This window comes from Chamaea fasciata, unplaced genomic scaffold (genome assembly GCF_029207755.1).
Source record: "Chamaea fasciata isolate MVZ Bird 193981 ecotype frontalis unplaced genomic scaffold, bChaFas1.0.hap1 SCAF_11, whole genome shotgun sequence".
Classification (NCBI taxonomy): domain Eukaryota; kingdom Metazoa; phylum Chordata; class Aves; order Passeriformes; family Sylviidae; genus Chamaea; species Chamaea fasciata.
Window position 1 is genome coordinate 6,942,246 of NW_027094096.1, and position 24,301 is coordinate 6,966,546.

The following is a 24,301-nucleotide window of genomic DNA, read 5'->3' on the forward strand; positions in this document are numbered from 1 at the left end:
TGATCCCACTCCGCAAAGCTCTTCCTTGCCCTATAGGAGCCTCCCTGAGAGTGGATCTGGACAGCAAGGGAAAAGGCTGGATGTGCTGCAAACCACCGCCAAAAGGTGCCTTTTCCCAGCCCCGCCCGTCCTTGGCAGAGCAGGACACTGACCTTTGGCCACTGCTGGGAGAGCACGGCCCCAGCGGAGCCTTATCTGGGCACCCCGGGAGTGCAAACAGCAGAGCTGTGCAGAGCCAGCCATGAGGCTGCTGCCAGGGCAGGACACAGCGGGGAGGCAGCGCAGCTCCTCGGGCTCTCCATCACCTCTGGATCCCTCCCGGCGGGAATTCCCAACAGCCTGCACACCTCACCTGCTCTTGGCAGCCCTCAGGTGAGTTCTGCTCTATCCCTGAGCCTGTCGAGCTGGAGAACGGGAAGGCAGGTGTGGCAGGGCACGGTGAGAAGCCCTTTCATTTGCATCAGATCGGCTGCACTAATTAATCTGCCGTGAATCCGATTCATTCCTCGCACAGGTTTTCCATTAGAAGGCGCTTTCCAAACGTGCCTGGTGTTAAATGTGACCAAGCTGGGGTTGAAGTGCGTGCACGTTCATTAGATTGATTGCAGCTGTAATTTCCTTGAGCAAAACCCACAGAGTCTCAAAAATAAACCGGTGTGTGCTCACGAGATGCTGTTAGTGTGGAAATCCGGGACTGGCCTGGGGTTACTCCCAGAAACAGGGTGGGTGCATCCCAAAGGCAAATCCCGCCGGCTCTCAGAGGAAACCTACAGACAGGGGACGCGCAAGAGGATGGAGGTCTCTGCTTTGAATCCTGAGGGATTCCGGGAGCTGTGGGGATGCGGATTCGGTGGCAGTGGGGTTCGCCAGAGGGCTGTGAGGTGTGCAATATTTGCTTGCAGTGCTTGAACTTGCCATTTGAGATGCAGCTCTCGCTTTTGGAGAGCCTAAAACTGAAATCAGGGCTGGGCAAAATGCGAGCTGCAGGTGCTGAGATCATTTGTTTATTTATTTATTTATTTATTTAGAAATCCTTTTTAGCAAATGAGGAGTTTTAGTCCTTGTTCAAGCTGACTCTGAGTCCCTGCGGGGCTGGTGGTGCCCCGTGGGCTGTCCTGGGGCTGCAGGGGTGTGATGTGCAGGGGGTGTAGGGCCAAGACCCAGCAGCGTCACTGTCCCTCTTTGGTGACAAAATCTCGCTGTATTCCCAGCGCCTGTGTCTCACGGCCACCTTGAGGAGTTATCACAGGCATCTGTAGTAATCTCCCTCGTAGTCTCCCAGCCGTTCTCATCCTGCACTTGAACCACGGAAATTGCCCCAAGAAAAGAAATCTCTTTACAAGATGGGCCATCAAGGCAGCAGCCGCATCCCAGAATCATCCCACTCAGCAGGGTAATCTATTCAATGGCCGGGATTTATTTTTAACATTCGGCTCCGCAGTCGTTTTAACTCGAGCAGGGAAGGGAACATTTTGATAACAGCAGCCTCCAGGTCAAATGTGATGAGAATTCATAACTCGCCACACAGGGGTTTTGGAAAACCAACCAAGCAAAACAATTTCCCGGAATGAGCCGATGGAGATGCGTGTTTCTCTTCACAATGCCGTGCACAGAGCAGGGAGCTGTTGGAGTGGCTCCTCATTCCCTGCCCACAATTTGCAAATAAAATGCCTCCCGGACTGTTTTAAATTTGAAGGACTATTGCGGGCACGGCTCTGCTGGGCTGCTCATAAAGACCTGAGACATCGGATCTGTCGGCCATCAAAGGAGAAATATGAATCCAGTAATGGGAATGTCCTCATGGTCCCAACTCTAATCAAAGCAAAGCCGGGGGTTTCTGCTTCAGGAGAGCGGCATCAAGATTTAAAAAGGAACAGGGGTGCTCCAGTCCCTGGTCAGCACTGGAGCTGCAGCAGGAATGATTTACAGGGACATGGAGTGGCAGGACAGGGGGAATGGCTTTAACTGCCAGAGGTTAGATGGGATATTGGGAAGGAATTCCTTCCTGTGAGGATGATGAGGCCCTGGCAGAGGGTGTCCAGAGAAGCTGTGGCTGCACCATCCCTGGAAGTGTTCCCAACCAGCTTGGATGTATCTTGGAGCAACCTGGGCTAGTGGAAGTTGTCCCTGTCTTATGGGTACAGGAGCACCTTTGGGTGCCCCCCAGGGTTGGGATGACCCAGGTCAGATTGGAAGGATCCCCCTGAGGTTTTCTGGCCCTGGAGTCTTAGGGGTGTGAACTCCACTGGAAGGGGATTGGAACAAAATGAGCTCTAAGGTCCCTTCCAACCCAAACCACTCTGGGCTGGAAAAAAAACCAACTAAAAGCCTGAAAATCTGGCCAAGCCCAGACTGTGACAGAACTGCCAGGGAGCAACTTTTTATTTCTGTTTTCTTTTCAAATGACTAGAGTAAATGAACTGCACCTGTCTGAGAATGAGAGGCAGGTGGGAAAGGCAGGACGAAATTTGGAGATTGAGCACTGTAGTTTATTTTAATGTCAGTGCTGGCATCTCCTGAGCCCTGTGGGGCTGGGCTGGACATGTGTGTTCCTCCTGAGCTCCACGGGGCAGCACAGGCTGCCTTATCTGCGGGCTCGGGAACACGGCCTTTCCAAACCGCGGATATTTGCTCTCCATTCCCTGTCTTCCGTTCAAATTTCCTATCTGCAGGGAGGCCCCAGGTGCTGCCACTCACAGCAGAGTGCAGGGACAATGAGGGAAACTGGGAACTGGATTGGAAAAATTAACATAGAACACGGAATTCCAGAAATGTTTGGGTTGGAGGGAAACTTAAAGCTCATCCAGTGCCACCCCTGCTATGGGCAGGGACACCTTCCACTGTCCCACATGGGTCCAACCTGGTCTTGAGCACTTCCAGGGTTCCAGGGGCAGCCACAGCTTCTCTGGGCAATCTGCCAGGTTGTCCCCACCCTCCTCCCCAAGAATTTCTTCCCAAACTCCTGTGCTGTCCTGGGAACCCAGGATGTGATGAGAAACCCTGTGCAGTTGGAAGAGAAAACAACGAAATCTGTTATGCAGCACAGGAAGCAGCACTGATGGGAACAGTCACTGCTTTAATATTTAATTTGATGAGCTCCAGCTCTGAGAAATGGATCGGGAGCTGCCACAGCTCCAAGCTCAAGCTCAGTGCTGGCAGGGAATTTCCATGGGGTTTGCTCCACTCCAGACTTATCTGTATTCTGGAAGGGTGACATGGAATGAGGCTCATTAATTATCCCAGCACACAGAGCTGTGTTTCCTGCCATTCCCTTCAATCAATCAAGTTCTGGACACTTTCAGGGCCTCTTGGACATTGGGTTGTCATTCCAGGTGTATCCCCTCTGCTGGACCCTGGCTCCTGGTCCCTGCTGAGCCACTCAGGTGGAACCAGGTGGCATTTCAGGAGGGAATTTCTTTGTGTCACCAGACAGTGCAGTGCAGATCCTATTCCATCCTGCCTCTTACCAGCAGGAGCTCCCTGTGGCTGTGTGGCCTCGTGTCCTGGTGGGACTGGGAGGGGGGAGCTGTGCTGATGCCTTAAGTTTTAACTTTCATGTTTTTCAGGTTCTATGCTGCCTAGGGGTGCAGTTCTGAGCCTCACATTAAGTGCTAGTAAGCTCCCCTCACAGAATAAGTAGGCAAAACAAATCCTTTTCCTGCTGAAGACCAACCGTTAAAAGTTTTCAGGCCCAAAAGCACAAACAGTGGTGGACTGAAGAGAGAAAACAAGCAGGATGAGACTTCATAATCTGAGGCTGTAATTGGACAATTAAACCCCAATATGCAAATGGACCAAAACTTATAAAAGTGTGAGACCTCGTGACCTGTCAGCCATTTTGGGTCCACCTTGGGTGTAGCCCTGGTCAGGCTCTTGTCCTGCCCAAGGTGGATCCTAAAGGCCTTTTAATAAATGTCTACTTTATTCTCCAGCTGTGTACAGTCTCTATTCCAGGTCAGCCTTCCCAAGGCATCAGTGCCAGGCACAAGATGGGTCTCACCCAACATGTCCCTTCTTTGTCCTTTTAGGTGAATCCCACACCTTTTCTGGGATTGAGACTGAGCCAGCAGCAGAGCTGGTTTTCCCCCGTGCACCATTCTCATACCTCCAGAAATCCCTTTGCATGCTCCAGACAGTTTGGGTGTCCTCACCAGGGAACTGGGCTTTGCAGGAGTCCAACAGTCACCGACGGGGCAAGAAAAGGTGCTGGAAATGTAGATTTGTCAGGGCTATAATCCAGGTAGGTCATAATCCCTTCCTTGTATGAAACCATCCACTTTCTACCCTCATCTGCTTCTCTCTGGTCCATCACAAGACTCCATCCCTGCAGGACACAAGTCCCTCAGGGTTGAAGTGTTAGCAGAAGGGATGGACTGGGAAAAAGCCCTTGGCATGCTGTTGTTTTAGCTCTGGGTGACACACCCCAAACTGTAATCACAACCTTCCCCCTGTGACACTCACAATCCCCTTGGGCACCTAATTCCATGGGCACATTTGGCTCCACAGATTCCCTGGGACAAGCCTGTGTTGGAATGGCACTGCTGTGCTTGGGAGCAGTTTCCCACACCTGTGGGATGGTCCTGGGGCTCCTTGCCTTGGCATGATGACCCTTCTCACCTGCTCTCCCTGGGTCCTTCCCTCTCTGCCAAGCCCATGCCTGCACCGTGGGGCACAGCTGCCCATCCCTTCTCCAAGACCTCTCCTGGTTCCCCCTGCCTGGCTGAGGCCAAGGAGGTGGGACCCCACATCTTTATCCCAGGGGAAAGAGCCCTCTGTATCCCTAGAGGGACTGTCACTAGGCTTGTCACCAAGCTGCCTTCACCTTTCACTGTCCAAAACCACATGCCTCCATTTCCCAGTCCTGCTGACTAATAACTGGCTCCTCCTCTTGCTGTTCCTTGTCTCTCCTTAGCACCCATGCCGGAGGCATGCCCCCAAACGCTCCAGGAGAGAAAGAATGTTGAGGAAAATCCAAATATGCCTCTGTTTCTGCTTTGTCTCGGGCCTTTTGTACGAGATCTCCCTCTTGTCCAGCTCTGTCTTCTCCTACTTGCCCGTGGCCCAGCACTACCTGACACCTGAGCAGGTGCTGAACCTTGGCAAAAGCATCATCTTCCTGGAGACAACGGAGCGCCTGGAGCCGCCCCCGCTGGTGTCGTGCTCTGTGGAATCTGCTGCCAGGATTTACCAGGACAGGCCCATCATCCTCTTCATGAGGGGGCTCACCAACGAGACAGCCTTGGACATGAACACCAGCTATGCAGCCTTCTCCCTCTTGTCTTCCATGAAGAATGTCTTCATTTTCCCTCTCCAGATGGAAACTGTCTTCCAGGAGACCCCTCTGCTCCAGTGGTACAACCAGGTGAGTGTTAAAACAAGTGGGAAACAGGAAAAGAGTTACAGCCAGGGGTGGGAAAAGGCTTTAAAAGGAATGGGGAATGCAGGACTGTGTGAAATTAGTGACTTTTATTGTTTTGGTTGGGAAGAGATTCATTTTGGCCGCGTTTTGCTGTGTGTTCGTCTCTGTGTTTATGGCATACATGATTGGCCTTATCTGGAGAATCGGATTTTTTGGCAAAGGAAACATCAGTAAAAATAGATTGCAGACGTGTTTTGAGAAAACAGCCTTAATAATCTTCCCCAACAGAAGCTGGTTGAACAAAATGTGCTGCCTGAGCACTTGATAGAGCTGCCTCACTCTGACGGAGCCCACAGGAGATAAGAGATAGGGGAGAGATTTCAGGTTCTATAACAGCAACATGCAAAGCCAAGGTGGGATCTGGTGAGCTCCACCCTGGAAAAAGTTCCTGGCAAACTGGCCACAAGAAGCTCTGGTCAAACTGCTTGGGCAGGGCAGGCAGATTTTGCCCAAATTCTTTCTTCTCCCTAGAAAAAAAGACTCCAAATGCCAACAAATGCCAATGAAAAGCCTCCAGCCTGGTTCAAAGAGCTGGGAGGGATCCGGGAGTGTGTTAAGTGGGTTGTGTCCCACTGAAATAGCAGGGAGTGACTCATGGTGGCATTGGGTTAACACTGTAGGTGCCATCAAACCACCTGGGAAATGTTCCTTCATTCCCAATGCTAACAAAGCATTGCTTTGCTCCAACTCCTTATCTTATCCCGCTAAAATCCAGTGGTTGGAGGCAACAAAAGTTGTCGGTGACTGTAGGAATAGGGTAAAAGGCTAGCCTATAATTTCTTCTAAGTGCAGCAAACAAGCAATCTGGAAGTTCCCACATGAAGCTGTTTTGAGAATGAGAAGTTCCTTTAACACAACAATCTGTTCTGAGGGTGAAAAATAAGGGCACCTGTAATAGCATAGGATTTGTCCCATGAGAATCAGTAAAGAAAATATGTAAACAACCTGAGAATAGATGGATTTGATGGACAAGTAAAATGTCTTTTACTAACCAGTAGAGTAATTAACAAGAAAGCTATTAACCAATTAGAAGTTACCCTCGAGATTTGTAAAAACTGTATAAAAGACAGCATGGGGCCATATTAAAGGTGCCTTCTGAACTTTTATGGGGTCACTCTTTGTGTCATGACCATCCCAAAAACAGGTGCCATTTGCAGGTGTGCAGGTGCAGGTTTCTGGTGCCATTTGCAGCCCCGTGGAGGGCTTGGATCCGTTCCCTGCCCGTGGCAGCACATCTCACCTCTCCCACTCCGCAGGTGGTGCCGGAGCAGGAGAAGAACTGGGTGCACGTCAGCTCGGATGCCAGCAGGCTGGCGCTCATCTGGAAGTATGGGGGCATCTACATGGACACGGATGTCATCTCCATCCGGCCCATCCCGCAGCGGAGCTTCCTGGCCGCGCAGAAGTCGCGTTTCTCCAGCAACGGCATCTTCGGCTTCCCCGCTCGCCACAAGTTCGTCTGGGACTGCATGGAGAACTTCGTGCTCAAGTACAACGGCAACATCTGGGGCAACCAGGGCCCCTTTCTGATGACGAGGATGCTCAAAACACTCTGCAACCTCACGGATTTCCAGGGCACCGAGGACCACAGCTGCCAGAACATCTCCTTCCTCAACCCGCAGCGTTTCTACCCCATCCCATACCCGGCCTGGGGTCGGTACTACCAGGTGTGGGATAAAAGCCCCAGCTTCAACCACTCCTACGCGCTGCACCTGTGGAACTTCATGAACCGCAACCGCAAGGTGGTGGAGGCCGGCAGCAACACCCTGGCTGAGAAACTCTACAAGACCTATTGCCCCACCACCTACGAGGACCTGATCCAGAATGCCAAGCACAGGGATCCCCCAAGCCCTGAGGACGCTGAGTGACGTGGAGCAAGGAGGAGAGGGGTGATCCTTCCGGCCAAACACAATCCCCACTCTGTCAGTGTCTGGCTTTGTAGGAGAAAGAAAGAACTTTCCATAACCACCATTCCTGTTCCCTTGAGATGCTGAGAATGGTGGTGGGTATCCATCAGACCTAGCCTCCAAGGACCTTTGCCTCAATTCTGTTTCCTGATTGGTGCTCATGAACCAAACCTTCCCAAATCTGACAGACTTTGAGCCTTTTCACAAGCTTCTCCAAGGGAAAAGTTCCTAAAGAGAGGGGTGGCCTCCCAGGAGGAATGTTATCTCTGCTCCTCTTGGAACTACCGGCAGCTTCCCACATCAGAAAATTTGGAAGCACAACAGACTTTGGACTGGAGCCTCTGAGACAAAAGAGGAGAAACCTAAACCAGCGTCTTTTCTTGGTGTTCTCCTCACGTGGACTTTACACCCTACGTTTTTGAGAGGGACTTTAGTGAGAGTGAAAATAAAAAAAGTTCATAAACCACCACTCCTCTGAGCTCACTTCTCCCTGAAAAATGAGTCACATTTTCCAAAGGTTTGTGGTCCCACACTCTTACTTTGGCTTTTGCCAGGAAGTGGCTGCTCTGCCCCATCCTGCCAGGTCAATCCTGGCTGTAGAAACTGTGCCTGGAAAAGGGATGCTGAGACACCAAGGAAGGATAGAGATGGCCCTCCAGGTTCCCAAATCCTTCTTAAATAAGTGGATTTCAATGGACACGAGGTGGTCACCCCTGTCCAGCTGTGCAAAAATTCCATTTAATCCCAACAGGGCTCCCAGTGAGCAATCCCCTTCCAGATCCTCTCTTTCCCAGGATTATACCAATCCACCCAATTCCCTAAAGAGAAGCCCAGTTTGCAGATCCCTGCCGAGCCTCTCTGAGTTTAACTGGTTTTGACTGGGGAGCAGAAAGGTGGGGATCGGTCTCCGTCATCCAATGTTTGCCATGTGCACAATGCTATCTCCTGCAAACACCACAGCTGCTGAGCCAGCTGCAGCTCAGAATTTGGGAGTCAGCAGGAGAAGGGAACCCTCTGCACACAGGTCCTGTGTTCAGGCAAGTATTCCTTCTTGACCTGTGTTCCTCCAGAGTCACTCCAGTGTAAGGTTGGGTGGTGCCAAGCCGAGTGCTGGTGGCTGTTGGAGCAGGAGCATGGCACGAAGGAATGTTTTTCCTTTCCCTTCCCCAGAGTGACACTCCCATGGCTCAACCCCAGCCATGAGTTTCATGCTCTGGTGCCGTTTAGCTTTGCTCCACTCTCTGTTAGAGCAGGGATTTCCTGCCCATGGATTTTCCTCCATGGCTTTGACTCCTCCCAGCAGTGAGGGGATGCAGGGGAGGAGTGTCACAGCCCAGGAAGCCCTCCCTGTTTCCCCCATGGCTCCAGACAGCCCTGACTGCTCCCCACTCCTTCTGACTGCCCACGCTCTTCACTCTGCTCCCATCCTCCTCTCTCCTCTCCAGTTTCTCTCTGTCTCTGGCAAAAAGTAAAGATTCGCCTTTTCTTCCGTGACTCGACTCTTTGGGAGTGTGCATGAGGGGAGGGATGGGACTGAGGGATTTCACCAGTCAACCCCCCTCCACAAGTGAGCTCAAGGAAGAGGCATTTCCAAGGCTCTACTCTGTTATCTGGTGGCTCCTCTGAAGATCAGTCCAATCCCATCCCATTTCTCTCTCCTGACTGACAGGAGGGGAGGAATCCTGTCAGGAGAGGAAAAATCCTACCAAGACTTGGAGCAAACCAGGGCACCAAGCACAGCCAGCCTCACCAAATGGGAGGTGTCCCTTGTGCTCACCTCCTGTGAGTCCCAGGAGAAGCTGGGAAAGAGCAGGAGGCGCTGGCTGCAGTTAGGAAGAGTCTGAAGGTGGTGGGGAAGGTGCTGGAGCAGATCCCGAGCAGAGTCTGGGTCCTGCAGGATGCCCACACTGAGCTGGCTGCTCCCAGCAGCAGGGGCAGAGCAGCACAGCTTTGGTGGGAAAAGGAGGACAGCAGGAGGTGGAAGAAGCTGATTTTCCCACAGCAGCTCTTCCTGCAGCTGGTCCCAGCAGCTGCTGAAAGGTGTGTGGTGGGAGGGTGTGAAACACCCCTGGGCACAGCGCTTGTTGCTGCATCCTGCCTGTGTGTCCTAGACCCTGGCCCCAGAAAAGGTGCCAGCCAGCCCTGCTGCTTTCCCTGCTGCTGGTTTCTCACCTCCATGGAGATGGCAGGTTCCCTGCCAGCCCCTGGGAAAATCTGTATTTTTGGGAGGTGCCAGCTGCAGGTGGTCAGAGCTGTGTGAGACAAGGGGTCTGTAGAGGGATCTCACATGATCCCTGTGTCCTGATGGATATCTCATGCCATGGAGAATTTAAGCATCCTCCAGATCAGTGAAAGGCTTCTGGATGCTGCTGGATTTGATGAGGATTTTCTTTTCCCACCTTTCCATCAGGAAGTCTCCTGGATGTGCCTCTCTTTGCCTGCTTCTGCCCCATCACCAAATCAACTCCTTCCTTCCTGGAGAGGAAATCCACCCGGACCAAATCATTTATGTTCATTCAGCCCAGGCATCCCTGAAGCATGGGATCCCCTTTTAACCAGGACCTCAATGTTGCTCTGGTCACCTCATTCCACTGCCCCTTTGGAAAAGCAGCATTTTTCCCTGAGCTCTATCCCTGCCCCATCCTGGCCTCTGCCTTCCCCACTGGTTTTAGACAGAAACAGCTCCTGACCCCTCCATCTCCATCCTCCCAACACATCCATGTCTTTGGAGCTCTCCCCTCTTGCTTTAAAGCACCAAAGCCCTGCCTGCCTCACCAGGGACATGAGGAATGTCCCTTCCTGCAGATCCCAATCTTTCTGATGGCTTTTCCCTCCTCTTCAGAGCCACCTCTGCCACAAATCCTTCGTGACCAACTCCTTCCTTGCAGCCTACATGCAGCACACAGAGGCCACTGAGCCAGGTGAGCTCTGAGACAATTCCTGCTCTCACTTGCCCAAGCAGATTGGATCAACCTGCTGGAGACCAGACGGAGCACAGGAGGCAAAATTTTATCACTTCTCTCTTCCACAGTTCTGGCTGAATTCTCTCTGCCTGCTGCCTTTCCCTCAAGGGAAGGACCTTCTCCCTCAAGCACAGCCAAATACGAGACCTCAGGTGCATTTACAGCTCCTCAGTTTCCCCAAGGATCTTCTCCACACAAAGATTCCATGGGACTATGGGGATGGGGTTAGGCTGGGGAGTTTGGGACAAGGTCTTATTGGAGTGGGAAAGGGTTCACCTTCCCCATGTCCCCTTTTTTGGCAAGGAATTGAGACACTGAAAGCTGCAGCTGTGGGAGCTCTGGAGCCTCATTACAGCTTCCCCTGTGACCAGCACTTGAACTTGGCAGGTAAAAAAATCTGCTTTTGCTCTTTGCTGGCAGATTTCAACCCCAGCAAAATGCAACAGACTGTGCTTTGTTCCAGAGGCATTTTGCCTGCTTCACTGGCTACCATCAGGGCACTTGGAATGCAGCAGAGGGCAAAGCCACTCTGCTCCATGAGCCATCAATCTCTTCAAATTTGAAATAAATAAATCAATAAAATAATCAGGGGCCACATGGCCATGTTTGTTCTGGCTTTTCCTGCAGCTCAGCTACCTGCTTCTCCACCCTGAAACCCTACAGTGGCTTTGCTTGGTGCTTTAGTGGGGATTTCCCATCCCACCCAAAGCAAAATCCCAGTAATCCCCGAATCCCAGTAGGAGCTAGCAGATGGCACCACTGCTCATGGCCCCTCTGCTTCCCTGAGCTTTCAGAGAGGCAGAAGAAGAAGCAAGTAAAGCAAAAGGAGGAGAAAATGCCAAAGCTGGAGGTGAAGCTGTGGTAGACAGCTGGATTGGGAGAGGTGTCTTAGTTTGGGAAGACAGGTGTCTGCCAGGGAAAAAGACAGAACTTCCCTTGGAGTGGAGAATGTAAACCCCCTCCCTCCAAATTATTATAATTTTGCAATAAAGGGGCTTTCAGGCAAAGATATGGGAATAGGAATAACAGCTCTTTACTAGGAATATTAAAAATATAGTAGTACAAAAAAAAGCAAACTAACAAAAAAAAAAAAAAAAAAAAAACAAAAAAAACACAAAAAACCCACAGAAAACTGACAGAGTTAGAACACGACCTGACACCTGTTGGTCAGGGTGTTGGGAACAGCCCAATCAAGTCCTCCTGCAGTGACAGGTGTGGTTCTGTTGGAGCAGACATGATCCTTTTGAAGGGTCCAGTGGTGCTGAGATGGGTCTGGTCTTCTTCTGGGAATCCAGTGCAAACAGGCTGTACTGGTGTTCTGAATCCCAGGTTTTATCCAGGTAGGAATGCTGGGCTCCTCCCCCTGGGTGGAGCATCTCCCAATGGGATGATGTAATTGTATCAGTCATGCAGTGAGCTTCGATGGCCCATGAAGAGCAGAGATCCCCTGGAGGGAGGATGGATGGTGGAAGGGATAAAGAACCCTGCCCCAGCTGGTTTTAACAGCTGCCCATTAACAGAAGACACCTGCCCCCTTCCCCCCAGTGTTCGAAGAGATAAAGGAAAACACCTCCCCAACAGGTTTCAGCAGATGGCAATGCAATACATCTTGCATTGAACCCAAGACAAGAGGGAAGGGAAGAGGAGGGAGCAGGTCCGGGGTGAGGGCGCTGCTGCCCACTTGGAAAAGATTTGGGGAAAAGTGCTGGAACCCAGGATGGGTATAAGGATCCTTGGTGCTCATCTCAGTGGCATCAGGGCAGAAGCCCTAGCCCTCAGTGCTTTTGCTTTGCAGCTGTAACCTCTCCTGTCCCAATTTTCCCCTGCCTTTAGGAAACAGAGAGCTCGCCAGCAAGGGGAGGAGAGCAGGAGGCATTTGGAAAGGTGGCAAGAGGGGAGGGTGAAGCTGTGAGAAGACATGGAGGACCTGAGGCAGCTCTTCCTCACAGCATTCCAGGCTGAGGCCAGCTGGAACAGTGCCATGGAGAGGGAGCAGCATCCCACAGGCTCCCCTGAGGCAGGAGGGGATGTGGAGCTGGCTGTTCCACCTGCCCAGGTGCAGTCACAGGCTGACAGCCCAGAGGGGCCTCCCCCCATGCTCCAGAGGCACACAGGTGTTTGGGGTGGGAGAGGCTGGCTGTCCAAGGCTGGGCTCCTGTTGGACACAGCTCCTTCCTCTTCCCTGACCATAAAGTGCAGGAGCTGCAGGCAGAGGGGTGGTGGGGTATTGAAATTCTCACCAAGCCAAATGTTTTCAGCTCCATGAGGGTTCAGTACACTCTGAGGGTGTCCACCACCTCAGAGAAATGGCTTAAAATAATTTGCGAGATGGCTGATCAGTGTGCTTTGAAAAGCAAAAGGTTTTAGTAAATGAGAAAACAACAAAAGAGACAAAATCAAAAGCCAGGCATGGTGCAGAGATACTTCTAACACCACCCAAGGCACCCCAAAATGCACCTGAGCACCTCTCTGCTCCTTCTTAAGTACTTAATGTTTTAGGAGGGCTTTTGGCAATAGGAAATAGCTCCATCTCTGAGGAGCAGCTACAGACACCCAACAGGAGCCTTTGTCTTGATGCTGAGCCAACCGTGGTAAGAAGGGCATGGAAGAGTCTGGTTTTCCTTCCTTAAAAGTCTCGAGGTGAAACTGAAACCCTTTTCCTTATTTGGAAACATTTGTTTGGGTGTTGGGGGGTGCACTGAAACAGTGGGGTTCAGCCTGAGGACCTTGGGGGACAATGACACAGGGTGGCTGAGCCAAGGCCAGCGGGAGCAGAGGGAGGCACAGGTGAGCAGGGCAGTGCCCGTGTCCTCACCCCTCCTGTGCTCTCCAGGACGTGCCTGTGGACAGAGATGGACCCACATCCAGGCAGTTCTGGGAGCATCTGCTTTGTGGATGTCTGCTATCAGCTCAGGACATCTTCCACTGTCCCAGGTTGCTCCAAGCCCCGTCCAACCTGGCCTTGGACACTTCCAGGGATCCAGGGACGGCCACAGCTTCTCTGTGCCAGGGCATCACCACCCTCACAGGGAACAATTTCTTCCCAACATCCCATGTAAATCTATTCTCTGAGCATGGATGAGACTATGTCCGTGGCCACAAGAAACCCACAAGGTTGGACAGGGCTTGGAGCACCCTGGGACAGTGGGAAGGGTCCCTGCCCATGGCAGAGGGTGGAACTGGATGGGCTTAAAGGTCCTCTCCAACCCAAAACAGTCTGGGATTCCATGATTAAATTATGAAGGGAAATAACACCAGAAATGACTGAAGTTGTATCTTATCATGGCCAGTGAGAAAACCAAAACTGGTCAGCAGCAGACTTTGTACCTGGTGGCACATCTTCTGCCCTTTGGGAGACATCTCAATGATGAATAAAAGTCCAGAGAGCTTCCCTGGCTGGTGAGGGGAAGAGGTGGCTGCAAACCCATCTTCTCATTCCTGTTTTTGCCACAGCTCCCATCCTGGGCAGCAGCCCAAGGCCATGAACACCCAGGAAAAGAAGACAAGTGAAATAATAATTATGATTGGAAAAAAAAGAGTCCTTGGCTCATTAAGAGCATTTAAGCAGATGTTTAACTCTAAGCAGCCTTAAAATATTTGCTGAGCTTAGACTATGCCTAATTTCAAGCCTCATTTCAAGCCCATCCTGTGCTGTTTTACTCTATTTGGCACTCATTAAACACAAAGTATCACATGAATATCGTCAGCACGAGTCACCCACCGGGGTGTCATCCATCAGAGCAACACTTTAAATTCCAGTTGAGAGCATCTTTTCCTTGTCTCAGATCTGAGTGGCACATGGGGTGTGACAGGATGGCATCTGATGGTCATTGTGTTGTGGGAAGCAAAGGCCCTGAGCTGGCCCCTCCCAGGCATGGTCAGCTGAAGGGACACAGCCCTTGGGGAATCTCCATGCTCAATTTGCTCTTTTCTGCTCTGGTTTTGAATGCCTTCCACAATAATATTCTGCAGAGAGAGGAAAGATTGACAAAAATTACAAAACAAATGACCTGTGATGACCAGCCTGTTTCTTTACAGATCCAGCTGCTCTCAGCAAACAAAGCTGTAAGTAATGATGGCATTTTGAAGTGAATCAGTTTGGATGTAGATACATTTTTCACAACTCCCATCCCTTCAGAGCACAACCTCTTCTGTGTCTCCCTCTCCAACAGCCATAGAGTCCCCTCCGGGAGCTGGCTGTGCTTCCCCTCACATTAGCCATGCACTGGACCCTTCCAGGCCTTCCACTGTCAGCACAGCTCACAAACCAAAATTGTCCCTTGGCATGGCAGCCAGATCCCAAAGGAATGAGATTTCCATGAGATTTCCATCCAGTTTCACAGCGAAGGGGTGACCTTGCCTCCTTCAAACTATGCTGATGGTTATCTGCATACAAACAGGGACCTCGGGCCTGCTGTGGGTCCTTCATTGGGGTCCAGGGAAATGAAATTGGAGATTTCTGGTCTCTAATGCAGGCAGGAAATTAAACCAGCCCTAAACCAGGGCTGGCTGCTGGCAAATACCCAAGGGGGCATTGTGGCGTCCTCCAGCCTTGAGGTCAGAGGTTGTTCTCCAAGGACTGGTGGCATCCCAAAAGGGACAGCTGTGTCCATGCTTTCCATACAGGAAAAGCAGGTATTGGTCAGGACTTGCTTCCATGCTGGGGCCTCAGCTCCTTTTTGACCCTCCCAGGCCTTTTCTCCCTGCAGGGACCAGGGAGGTGACCAAGGTGGTGCTGATGAGGATCCATCAGATGGTGCTGGAGCTGGGACCATCCCCGTCCTGAGAGCACCAGGAAGAAGCCAGCGTTGGGCTCAGGGAATTCACAGAATCACTGGGTTGGAAGAGACCTTCAAGATCATTGAGTCCAACTCATGCCCTAACACCTCAACTAATCCATGGAACTGGAGTGCCACATCCAATCTTCTTTTAAACACATCCAGGGATGGTGACTCCAGCACCTCCCCAGGCAGACCATTCCAGAATTTTATCACTCTTCCCATGAAAACTTTTTCCTAACATCCAACCTAAATTTCCCTCGGCATAGCCTGAGTTGTGTGGATCGGATGGGGCAGTGCTGGGCAGAGCTGCTGGGGACACAGGAGGGATGAATTCCCTTGTCCCCTTGGCTGGGCAGCTCCATGACCAGTATTTCCCTGGGAAAGCTGCCCCAGGCAGCTGCTGCGCTGGGATTTCGGGAAAGCTGTGGGCAGGAATTAATCGATTTAGGGGAGGAAGTTGCTCTTTCCTAAAGGGGTGTAGGCTGTGGGAACAAGAAATTCCTTTCTCCGGGACTGCTGAGACCCACCAAGGGGGAGAAGGGTCCCCCCCACCCCTGCCCTGCACTGGCACCAGCACCCACCGCAGGCCACCCCGATGGGGAAGCTGCTGAAAGCTCTGCAGAGAGCCCCAGACCTCCAGGAGCTGTGCCACCCCATCCTGGAGGAAAAGCTGGAGAGCCTGTGGGCTAACAGAGTCCATCTGTCCTTCCAGTGCCACCAGCCCCGAGCCACTCCAGGGACACAATAACTGCTCCAAAGTGGGATTTTGTTGTTTTGTTTTGTTTGGTTTTTGTTTTTGTTTTGTTTTGTTTTGTTTTGTTTTGTTTTGTGGGGAGTGAGCAACCCAAACAGCAGTAAAAACCCACCCACCTGGAAAAACACCCCTCGGAGGGGCAGATGGGATGGTGGAGGCAGAACCACAGGGTCACACAGGGAATAAACTTTCCTGCTCCCACCTCCGAGGCTGCTTTTTAGCATCTCTCCAGCAACTCTGCCTCTCCAGCAGCCTTCCCCGTGCTAAATTACCCCGGGCTCCTTCTCCCGGAGGGAAGGAGGGTGTGTGAGGGCACGGCAGCCGCTGGCACGGGGATTTCGAGGGGATATTCACTCTCCAAGCCCTCCTCGTGCCAAGCTTATCAACGAGCGGTTCCTGTGAGCATTCCCGAGCTGTCGGCAATGCAACACCACCACCTAGCCCCGCGTACCGCCGCTGCAGGGACACGAGCAGCCCGGGATGCTCCGGGGTCCGAGCCTCGGAGCAGGGCAGCCCTTCTGCTCCGGGTACCAAAAGCACAAAGAAAAATCAGTGACTCAGTGACTTTTCCCGCGAATCTTTCCTGGAGGTGTTTTTAAGGAGCATCCCTGGGTTTGTCTCACGGCACGACATGTCTCCCCTTTCCCTGGCACGATATTTGGGAATGCTGAGGAGGTGTGGGAGGCAGCCCAAAGACGGATCCACACCTCCCCTGCACTTCTCGTGTTTTACATCCCCAGGACGTTCCTGGTCACAAAACCCGCTCGAGCTATAAAATCCCTGCCAAGAGAAAATGCTGCACAAAGCCCATAACCTGAAAATTCCCTAAACTGACTCTTCAGCAGCCATTCCCTTAAGAAAACGTGGCCCGTATCTTGGGAAATGATGGGTGTCAGGGATCTTCCCTGGGATTTGGACAAGGCTTGGAGCTCGAAGGATGCTCTGACAGGTGGGTGGTGCTGTTGAGGGCTTGTGCCTTGTCCTGGGGGACCTTTTCTGCCTCAGGTTGTGAAGAGAATCTCCCCCTAGACCTGCGGGAGACTCCAGGCTCTGGTGAGGCACCAGCAGCAGCCCAAGGGTGACAAATTCCCTGCTCTCCTCTGCCTGCAGGATGAGCTGGCCCAGCAGGGATGGGAGAAGCAGGCAGTGCAAGAGGCCCAGCAGAGCTTCGCCTCCACAGCTCTCCCCCATCCCAGGAGAGGGGACATTGTGTCCTCTAAACACATGGGCTGGGAGACCTGTATCCATGGCCACGGGAGGCTGTGCCCTGACCCAGAAATGCCTCCAGAAAGGCCCCAGAAAAGGTCATTTGGGGTGCTGTAATCTCTGCAATTGCCCTCTGCATATTGATCCCATGTGGGCTGACCTGAAATATTCAGGAAAAACCACTGACTGCTCCCAAAACCTGAGCAGGGTGAAATACAGCTCTGGCAGTGCTTCAAATCCCTTTTTACCCCCTTCTCCTACATAAACCCATGTCATGTGGGCCCACAGGTCCATCAGGACATGGGGATTTCCTGACTCTCTCCCAGCTCAAATCCCAAAGACCCCCAGATCCCTGGGAGGGTCACAGCCTATGGGGTCACCAGCTGCAGGAGAGCTGAATCCTTTATTATCCCCAGAGCTGCTCCTTGTAGCAGAGCCTGCCCCATGGCCCTCCTGGCACTCCCTGGAGCCCCCTCCAGGCCCCCAAAGCCAGGAACTCCCGCTGAGGACTTGTCCCATCAGATCCTCTTGGGCTCCAGGCAGTGCCCTGGCCATGAGTATTCCAAGTGCTGCCCAAACACCTTTGGAAGATCTCAAGTGGTGGGTGATGTGACACCCCAAAAGGGTTTGTTTGTTAAAGGACTTTCCTGGAGACTCCCTGCCCATATGGGATAATTCAAACAACAAACCAAAGCAACCTGGGGGCTTGTACCCACCGTGTGGGACTGGGGACAAACATGGAATTTCCCACTGTGGTTTCACTCCTTATTCCCTTCCCGGAGCCTTGGCAAGGGGATGAAGAAATTGGGTTTGGAAACATTACAAAAGTAATAAAAGATATAAAAAAAGAAAATATATGCATAAAATAAAAACTTGGAGAAACTGTGCAGAAATCTGGATAAGGAACAACTCGGGCTGAGAATGAGGTGGCAGCACAAAAGAAGAGGAGCTCAAGAGCAGGTGAGGAAGAGGAGTGAGCTGTTTGCTCCAGGAGCAAGAGGAGTAGGTTTTAAGCTCAAGGGGAGGTTTTAAGCTCAAGGAGAGGTTTTAAGCTCAGGGAGAGCTTTTATGCTCAGGCAAAGCAATAGTAAACACAGACAAGGCACAAGTGGGAATTGTTGGAGACTCCAGCTGATGCCTTGGGAAGGCTGACCTGGAACAGAGACTGGACAGAGCTGGAGAATAAAGTAGATATTTATTAAAAGGCCTTTAAGGGCCCACCTTGGGCAGGACAAGAGCCTGACCAGGGCTACACCCAAGGGGGACCCAAAATGGTCACAAAATGGACAACAGGTCACAAGGTCTCACACTTTTATAAGTTTTGGTCCATTTGGTCCATTTGCATATTGGGGTTTCATTGTCCAATTACAGCTTCAGGTTGTGAGGTCTCATCCTTGTTTTCTCTCTTCAGCCCACTGTTGTTCATGCTGTTGGGCCTGAAAACTTGTAATGGTTGTCCTTGGTCTTCAGCAGGAAAAGGATTTGTTTTGTCTCCCTGCTGTGTGCAGAGCTGAGTGACACTGAATGTGAGCTCAGAACTGCATCCCTGGGCAGCGCAGAATCTGAAATACATGGAAGCTAAAACTAAAGGCATCACAGCAGCCAGGTGTGTGTCATCAGTGGATGTGATGGGCCTGTCTGTGGGGAACGTGGGACTGGATCACAGCCACATCCACACTGGTCCTGGAAAAAACCCTGGATGCACAGAGATCACCCAGTGGGGGAAGGTCTGCCCACTGTGTGAGCTCAGCAAGGCCCAAAAACAGCCAAGAAACTCCAGGTATCCCTTACAAATCCACAGGGGTGCTTTTGGACATTGTTTACATTAAAATAATACAAAGAAAAGTCATGTGGTACTTTCTCCATCAGCAAGGCCACAGGAAAGAGTTTGGGCACAGGGAATTCAAACCCACAGCAGCAGATGTTGCCCTTCATCCAGCTGCACACATCTGTCCAATCCCTAATGTTTGTCCATTCACCTTTGTTTGGGGGGAGAGACAAAAAAAATCGTTATTCACACAATTGAGAGCAAACAGTAACTGCCAGAAAATCAACTTGGGAAAAACTGTCTGGAACAAATCTGGAGATAACTGGAGTGATGTAATGGTGAACTAATGGAATTACTAAAAGAGGATTTAAAACAACCTCAATTTGTGGGGAGAACTGGTGTAATTACAGTGGTGGCAGTGTTAGAATTAAATTGCTTCTTTCACAGAAAAAAAAAAATAGAAAGATTTTACCCAAGGAAGGCCTGGAACAAACATTGGGAAGAATTACTTTTCCTTTTAGCAATAAAAATTAAATTCCAGGCCTTTGTCTGGCTAATTCAAAATAAAAATGAGGATTTGGGGACAATTTTCAAGCCATGGAAGTAGAGGAATGGTCTCCTGTGTGGTGTCCTGGTGCAACGATGCTGTTTGGCCCTCTTGGCTCTAATTTTTGCAATTGTTTTTAGGATGTCCCCAGCAAGTCTGCCTCTCCAAATCTGGCAGCAGTGACCTGGAGCCCTTCCCTGTGGACCAGGGATACCGGGGAGGAGACACATGGTGGGGACAGGGAAGTGACAGCGCTCTGCCAGCAGCCACTGGATGGTGCCACAGGACCAGCAATGAGCAGCAGTCGCTCTGCAGCAGCCCCGGGGCTGCTCCTGGCCTCTCCTTTTGGGAAAACCCTGACGCTGGGGCTCTCCCAAGGTTTGGGACCTGCCTGGTCAGTTACCGAGGAGGGTAAATGAGATTTCCTAGGTGTGATTTCTCCTCTCCTTTCATCACACACGTGAGCAATAACGGGCTGAGAGTGCCAGGAGCTCTGGAGCGTCAGCAGGTCTCCCTGGATATCCTCAGGGCATAGGCACAACCCCCTTCCCATGGCATGTGGCATCCCGCAGGCTGGGGTCAGCTCTCCACACTGGACACACTCTTGAGCAGCCTCTGGATCCTTTAGCAGCTTTCCTTGTCCTCATTTTCCTCTTTCTCCTCTTCCCTCACTCTCCCCTCTGCCAAAGCTCCAGAAGGTGGTGGGAAAAAGCCTCATTTTCTGCTGCAGGAGGAACCTGGCCTGAATTCGCTTGGATAGAGAACCCAGCCACAGCTGCTGTGTGCTCCCTCCTTTCCTTCTGGAATCAGTGGGAAATCCAACCCCAAGGATGACTCTTTGCACTGTGGATTCAGCTTGACCCCTTCCAGAGCTCATCTGTGTAAATTCAGTTCATTTTCCTAATTCTGTCTGTATTCTGGAACATTTCTAGCAATGCATTTATGATCTTGGTCTCCGCTAAGTATGAAATTTGGAAAGAAGGAAAACTGGCACTCAATTCCTCTTCTCTTTTCCAACCCACTCCACTTCTGGTTCAGACTCTTACACCTCCCTATTTCCCACATTTCCAGGCAGGTTTTTATATTAGGGGGCAGGACACACCCAAGTGGGACTGAGCAGAACAAGGGGAACTGTTGCCCTGGTTTGTGCCTGAGATGTTTTGGTTTTCCGAAATTCTTTTCCCAGGAAATTTTCTGTAAACAGGAGAAGTGTTTTTGTAACTGTAACTTTGCTTTCATTCTTTTCCCTAGGAGGGACTTCTTAATGTCCTTCTGGTCTGACCAATGCGATTGAAGAAGTTTGTCTTTGTTTCACCAATCAAATTGGTCTGTATAAAATAGTATTAAAAAAAAAAAAGACACATCCCAAAAATTTAAAAAAAAAAAATCAGCCTTCTGAAGTCGGAGTCTGTGTCATTGTAGTGTACAACAGTGTCAGGGAAAAAGCTTAATTCCTCTGAAAAAAAAAAGGTATTCTGCGCAACTGTTCACAAATAAGCAGAGAACCCCTTTTTACCTGTAAAAAGTTACAAGTGGCAGGGAGAATTTGTTCCATGGAGGGGGTGACAGGAAACCTGGGCTGGGCACTGGGGCTGTCACCATCCAAAACTAATGGGAAAACGAATTCCTGCCCCAAAGAGCAAACAGGCAGGAGAAGGGCAGAAAGCAGGAGCTGCTCTGCCTCGACAACGTGGCAAACCTGGTGCCAAGGCAGGTGCCTGTTCTTTCAGCTGCCAGCAAGTGCAAGAAGCTCTTTTCTGTTGGTTTTCCCAGCAGCTTTCCTGCCTGAGGTGCTTTTGGTGAGCTTCAAACACCGAGTCCAAGTGGCGGTGGAAAAGTGGGGGAAATCTTCTCCTAAGTCTGGGGAAGTCCAGAAATAGCTGAGAGCCTTGTGCCGAGAGAAAGGTGACACTGGTACCCTGACCACTGAGGGAGCTGAGATGTGGGAAAAAGAGGTTTTGTTCCACGTTGGGAATCTTGAGGCACTGTGTTCCACGGGAAGCTGGGATCAAATCCCTGCTGTTGCTGTGCCCTGCCAGCCTGGGGCTGGCAGGTGGTGCAGGGGGTGGGTCCGGCTCAGTCCATGGTCTGGAAAACATGTCCCTGTCCTTGCTGCTCAACCCCCAGGGGCTTTGCCTCAAAGGCAGAAAATCCCAGCATGGTTTGGGTTGGAAGGGACCTTAAAGCTCACCTTCTTCCAACCCCAGGGACATCTTCCTCTGGACCAGGTTGCTCCAAGCCCTCTCAAGCCTGGCTTAAAACAACTCCCAAAGTTTTGTTAAGTGATGGATGATGCAATCCTCGTGTCCTGCTGGGATTTGGAGGAGCAGGGCCTGTCCCACTCCCCTGGTTATCCCTGGGCATGGTTTTCCCTCAGTCCTCACCCCTCTGCCCGGCCCTGGGTGTGTAACTCCATCCCTTCCAAACTGCTCCCCTTAAATTTCCACAGCTTTTTATTTGCCTCCTCCTGAGTTTTTAACTGTTTAGCTCAGTACAGTACAGAGGGTTTCCCACAGTCTCCAACAACTGCTGACACCCCATTTCTCCTGCCAGAAGTGACTCCTTTGGCTTTATCCTCTCTGGAGTCTCTGGGAACAGTAAAAACAAGCCCAGAGCCAGCAAGATAAAGACCTGGCCAATTAAATGAAGAAGAAATCACACAAATCAATTATTTGTGGGGTTTGTTTTTCCCAATGACTTTTTCTTCATGGGCTCCTGTTACTGGTAACACTTTTATAAATCATGAAGATACAAGGGAATATCAGTAAATATTCAACCCGCAGCACTAACAAGCTCTGAATGCAGCACAGCTCTCCCAAAGCTGGAAAAAAAAAAAAAAGAAACAAAAATAAAAATCCTATCAAATTTATTCAGCTGGAATATCTCACCCAGAGAGCTATTCTCCCATCATATTTGGGGCCAGCACAGTGTCATAAATCTTAGTGCCATTAATCCATAGACTCATTCATCTCTGTTCAACTCCATAAAAGCAATAACCTTGTCACTATAGGGAGGAAGATTGGGCTTTTAATTGCATATATATTTCAGGAGAGTTCTTATCTCCTAGTCCAATTTGTAGCTCCAGTTTGTCCCTTGGTCAAGCTCCATGCAAATCCAGCGTGCTCTCACACACTCCAGATGTTGCAGGGGCTTGGGAAGAACCTGTTCAGAGCTGCCAGATAATGCACCCAACCTTTGCAGGCTTGGCTTTATTAGACAAGCCTAAATTTAATTAGCCTAGATTTAATTAGCTCCTCCGAACGGGAAATGCGTTTTTCAGAGGATGATCAAATTTGCGGAAACAAAACCCCAACAACAGTTCATGAGTTCCCTGACTCATCTCCCTTGGTTCTACAAATGCTGCCAAATCCATCCCTTGCAGCTGACGGTCAATAAAGGCAAAATGAAAGGTGGGAGGGTGTTTTCTTCCCTCCCTCACCAGGAACAGCAGCTGGAAACACTGGATTTTCTCACAGCGCCACGTGTTCTGCAGTCTCTGGGATCTGGTTTTTTCCAGGATCTACTCAGCCAAGGAACTCCAGAGGCCCAAACCTCCTTGCTGCTGTACAGCTGGTCAAACCAGCCAGCCCAACTCAGCCCAGCAAATCTGGAACTGCTCCTCCCAGCCCACAGCCAGGCAGGATGGGTTTGGTCCAGCGCTGTGTGCTCCACACGTGCTGCTCCTTCCAGCAGCTCCAGCCCCATGCCATGGATCTCAGAGCCCAAATTCACATCCTGGAGGGTGTAGTGTCCCCCTGCAATGCATGGTGTGGGGGCAGAAGTTGTGTTTGGGGTGGGTGGCCCCAGGATGGTCCCCAGGCAGCGCCTGGGCAAAGTGTCCCCCTTCCCTTTCAACTGGGGGCTGTGGATGTGGCTCGGGGGTTTGTGTCCTCCACACAAGAGCACTGGGATGCGATGAGCTGTCACCAAGACACTGGGTCATCCTCAGAGTGCTTCTGGATCTCTAAGTCCAAAAAATAATTAGGGTATCACGATTATTTTTTTTTCAGCCTTCTGGGTTGCAGAGGAAAACTTGGAAAAGGGAACTTTGGCCTCAGTAAAGACCCAGAGATATCCCAAGCAGGTAATTTTGGCTTTAGGACTTAGAGAAGACATCAACTTAGCTGAAAAAGGGATACTTGTGTAGGGGGTACTTGTGTCTGCGTCCAAGACAAGGAATCATGGAAACATGGAATGGTTTGGGTTGGAAGGGACCTTAAGGTTCATCCAGTTCTACCCCCTGCCATGGGCAGGGACACCTTCCACTACCCCAGGTTGCTCCAAGCCAAATCCAAGCTGGCCTGGAACACTTCCAGGGATGGGACATCCATGACCGCCCTTGGGCACCCTGCACCAGGGTCTTTTCAAACCAGCACATGTAGGAAACAGCCTCCATGGCCATGGGGATCCTCAGGACCTTCAAGTATCCTAGGTTGTTCCACACCACATCCAACCTGGCCTTGGACACTTCCAGGGATCCAGAGGCAGCCACAGCTGCTGTGGGCACCCTGTGCCAGGGCCTCCCCACCCTCACAACCAAGAACTTATTCTGTTTATCCAACCTAAATCTCCCCTCTTTCAGTCTGAAGTCATTCCCCTTGGTCCTGTCACTCCAGTCCATTGCAAACAACCTCTCTCCATGTCTCCTGTTGGCTCCTTCAGGCACTGCAAGGCCATGATGAGGTCTCTTCATCACCCCTGGTCTCTTCTCCAGGCTGAACAATCCCAGCTCTCTCAGCCTTTCCTCCCAGCAGAGCTGCTCCATCCCTCTGATCACCCTGGTGCCTCCTCTGGACTCTCTCCAGCAGCTCCAAGCCCAAACCCCGAGTTCTCCCTGCAGTTCCGTGGCTGTGGGTGAGTATTCTCCTGGTGCTGTCATTCCTAACAGTGATGTTCACCACCCTCCATGGTGTCAAACACAAGATAAGGTCCCTCAGGGCCACAAACACAGGAGCA

General features: G+C 51.1%; 1 protein-coding gene across 1 annotated transcript; it reads left to right on the plus strand.

The window, feature by feature from the left end:
• Positions 1-260: 260 nt before the first annotated feature.
• On the plus strand, positions 261-7,792 carry A4GNT (alpha-1,4-N-acetylglucosaminyltransferase). Its single transcript, XM_066193802.1, has 4 exons — positions 261-372; positions 4,029-4,240; positions 4,913-5,362; positions 6,676-7,792. The coding sequence occupies exons 2-4, from the start codon at positions 4,124-4,126 to the stop codon at positions 7,285-7,287; spliced, it is 1,179 nt and encodes a 392-aa protein (XP_066049899.1). The 5' UTR covers positions 261-372; positions 4,029-4,123; the 3' UTR covers positions 7,288-7,792.
• The last annotated feature ends 16,509 nt before the right edge of the window (positions 7,793-24,301 follow it).